The sequence below is a fragment of the Nanorana parkeri genome, unplaced genomic scaffold (assembly GCF_000935625.1).
Source record: "Nanorana parkeri isolate BGI_ZX_2015 unplaced genomic scaffold, ASM93562v1 scaffold320, whole genome shotgun sequence".
NCBI lineage: Eukaryota > Metazoa > Chordata > Amphibia > Anura > Dicroglossidae > Nanorana > Nanorana parkeri.
Window position 1 is genome coordinate 985,227 of NW_017306588.1, and position 2,019 is coordinate 987,245.

Genomic DNA, 2,019 nt, shown 5'->3' on the forward strand with positions numbered 1-2,019 from the left:
GATCCGCCAGCGCTGACTGGCCGAACGGACGGGGGAGGGGGCGGGTACAGCTGGCTCTGCCTCTAGATAGGCAGAGCCAGCTGTCAGTCACGCAGCTGGGCGGATCCCGGCACAATTGTCGGGATCCGCTTCAGCTGCGGCATCTCGGTATACAATGAGCTGTAGCTCCCTATATACTGAGCCTAGGGTGACGGGAGGACGCTAGTTTGTGTCCTCCCGTTACCCTAAGGAGAACTATGGGGAAAAGACTTGACCCCATAGTTCTCCTTTTAAGGTGCCCATACACCTGTCGATTTACGAAGGAAAATCCGTTCTGTCGATCGATAGAAACTCGAGTTAGTATTGCTAACAAACGATTATGGAAATCGACATTTGTCTCTGCCTGATGGGGTATTCGAGCGTAAATGGAACGAGGGTTCAATGACGGCACGAAGGAAATCGACAATCACCGCAGAGTGTATGGCCAGCTTTATACTGGCAGATGTTGAAATTGTACACTGAGCTACAAATGTGCAGTTAATTATTCGCTGTCACGAGGATTGTGAACGGGCAGGTCAGAAACCTTTATTGCAGAAGAAGCCTAAACAGGAGCAGCTGTGCACAGGAACCAATCAGCTTCCGTCTTCAATTTGTTCAGTAAGGCTTTGAAAATGGAAGCTGATTGGTTTCCATGTACAGATTCTCCAGATTATGTCTGCTGCAGTCTTTATAAATTCCTCCTTCTAGTATTTCTCTTCTGCAATAAAAAGCTTTCCTGGTCAACTCTTCATTCACACTACCGCGCGTATTGTACCATATGCAAATAAATGGCTCCATACACATAGCTGCGTACGGGGACATATATTTGCGTAGCGTAAACATGTGCAAAAAAAATGGAACCGAGATGCGTCCGGGCTGCGTATTTCTGCGTATTTTACGCACGTTCGCTCATACAGTTCGTTAAAATTTCTATTACGAATGATGCATTCTGGGATTGCATATAGTGCAGGCATTTACGCACATGTACGTTCTCCTTTTAACAGTCGGGGCACAATAAGTTGTGTCAAGGAAAAAATATCACAGTGCAATTTTTAGTGAGAAGGAGTTTAGGAGGGAAGGGCGGAAGGCGGGAGCAATGTATTATTTTAGCTTAGGAAACCTCGTCTCCTGACTACTTTTATTTTTTCTATTTTCCCTCCCAGATGAAACTTCTAAATTTGTACATAAAAAGAGCGCAGACGACGAACAGCAACAGCAGCTCCTCATCGGATGTTTCCACGCACAGTTAGGGAGCAGATCGCATCCTCGGGCGACTTTTAGAGATCGGCAGCAGAGCGCACGCCGGCACCTTCCACACAGAGGGGACGTGTCCAGTGGCGGGCCATTCAATATTATTAACACTAATACAAACGACAACTTCATCTTTGGAGGAGCCGACGAGGTTTTACAGAGCTCCAGAGCTGAAGGGGTTTCATTAGTCAAGATAATGGTGTATCTCTTGTCCATTTGCTAGGATTTCCTAAAAACAAAAATAAATAAACTGCCCCTCCTCCAGAGCTGCGGGGTGAAGAAGCGAACAGCAGTGCCTCATGCCTTTCTGCAACCGCACCTCCCAATATTTGTTGCAATCAGTATTTTATTTAAAATGTATGTGAATTTTTTTTTGGGAATTGAATGTAGAGGGAAATTGTGACTCAGTGGTAAGACAAAATTATCCTACATGAAAGCCAGACATTTAGCATTTGAAATATGTTGGCTTTAGAATTTGCAGGCGGCCTAAAGTTTGCACTCTAAAAAAATCTATTTTTTTTCCTTTTCCCTGTTTTGCTGTTTTTATGTTGTAAATATTCAGCAAACTAATTTTACAGCTGCTGGTAATATCCCGCTTAAGAGGGACCCGGCTACGCAGTGTTTAGCTACATACATTAAAACTGTTTCACATTCAGCGAGTGGACAAGATGTTGTTATTTAAATATCAGATTTATTGGGTTTTGTTTTCCTCTCTCTCTCCCATTTCCAACCATGCTGTCGCCCGCACCC

The 2,019-nt window shown here is 44.5% G+C and overlaps 1 protein-coding gene across 5 annotated transcripts in view; it reads left to right on the top strand.

Moving 5' to 3' along the window:
- Positions 1-1,770, top strand: part of CLASP1 (cytoplasmic linker associated protein 1) — a 169,814-nt gene extending 168,044 nt beyond the window's left edge. For all 5 annotated transcript variants that reach the window (XM_018558092.1, XM_018558094.1, XM_018558095.1 and 2 more), the window contains one exon: positions 1,182-1,770. In XM_018558092.1, the coding sequence (XP_018413594.1) occupies positions 1,182-1,268 (87 nt within the window). In that variant the 3' untranslated portion in view covers positions 1,269-1,770. The remainder of the gene's footprint in view (positions 1-1,181) is intronic.
- The last annotated feature ends 249 nt before the right edge of the window (positions 1,771-2,019 follow it).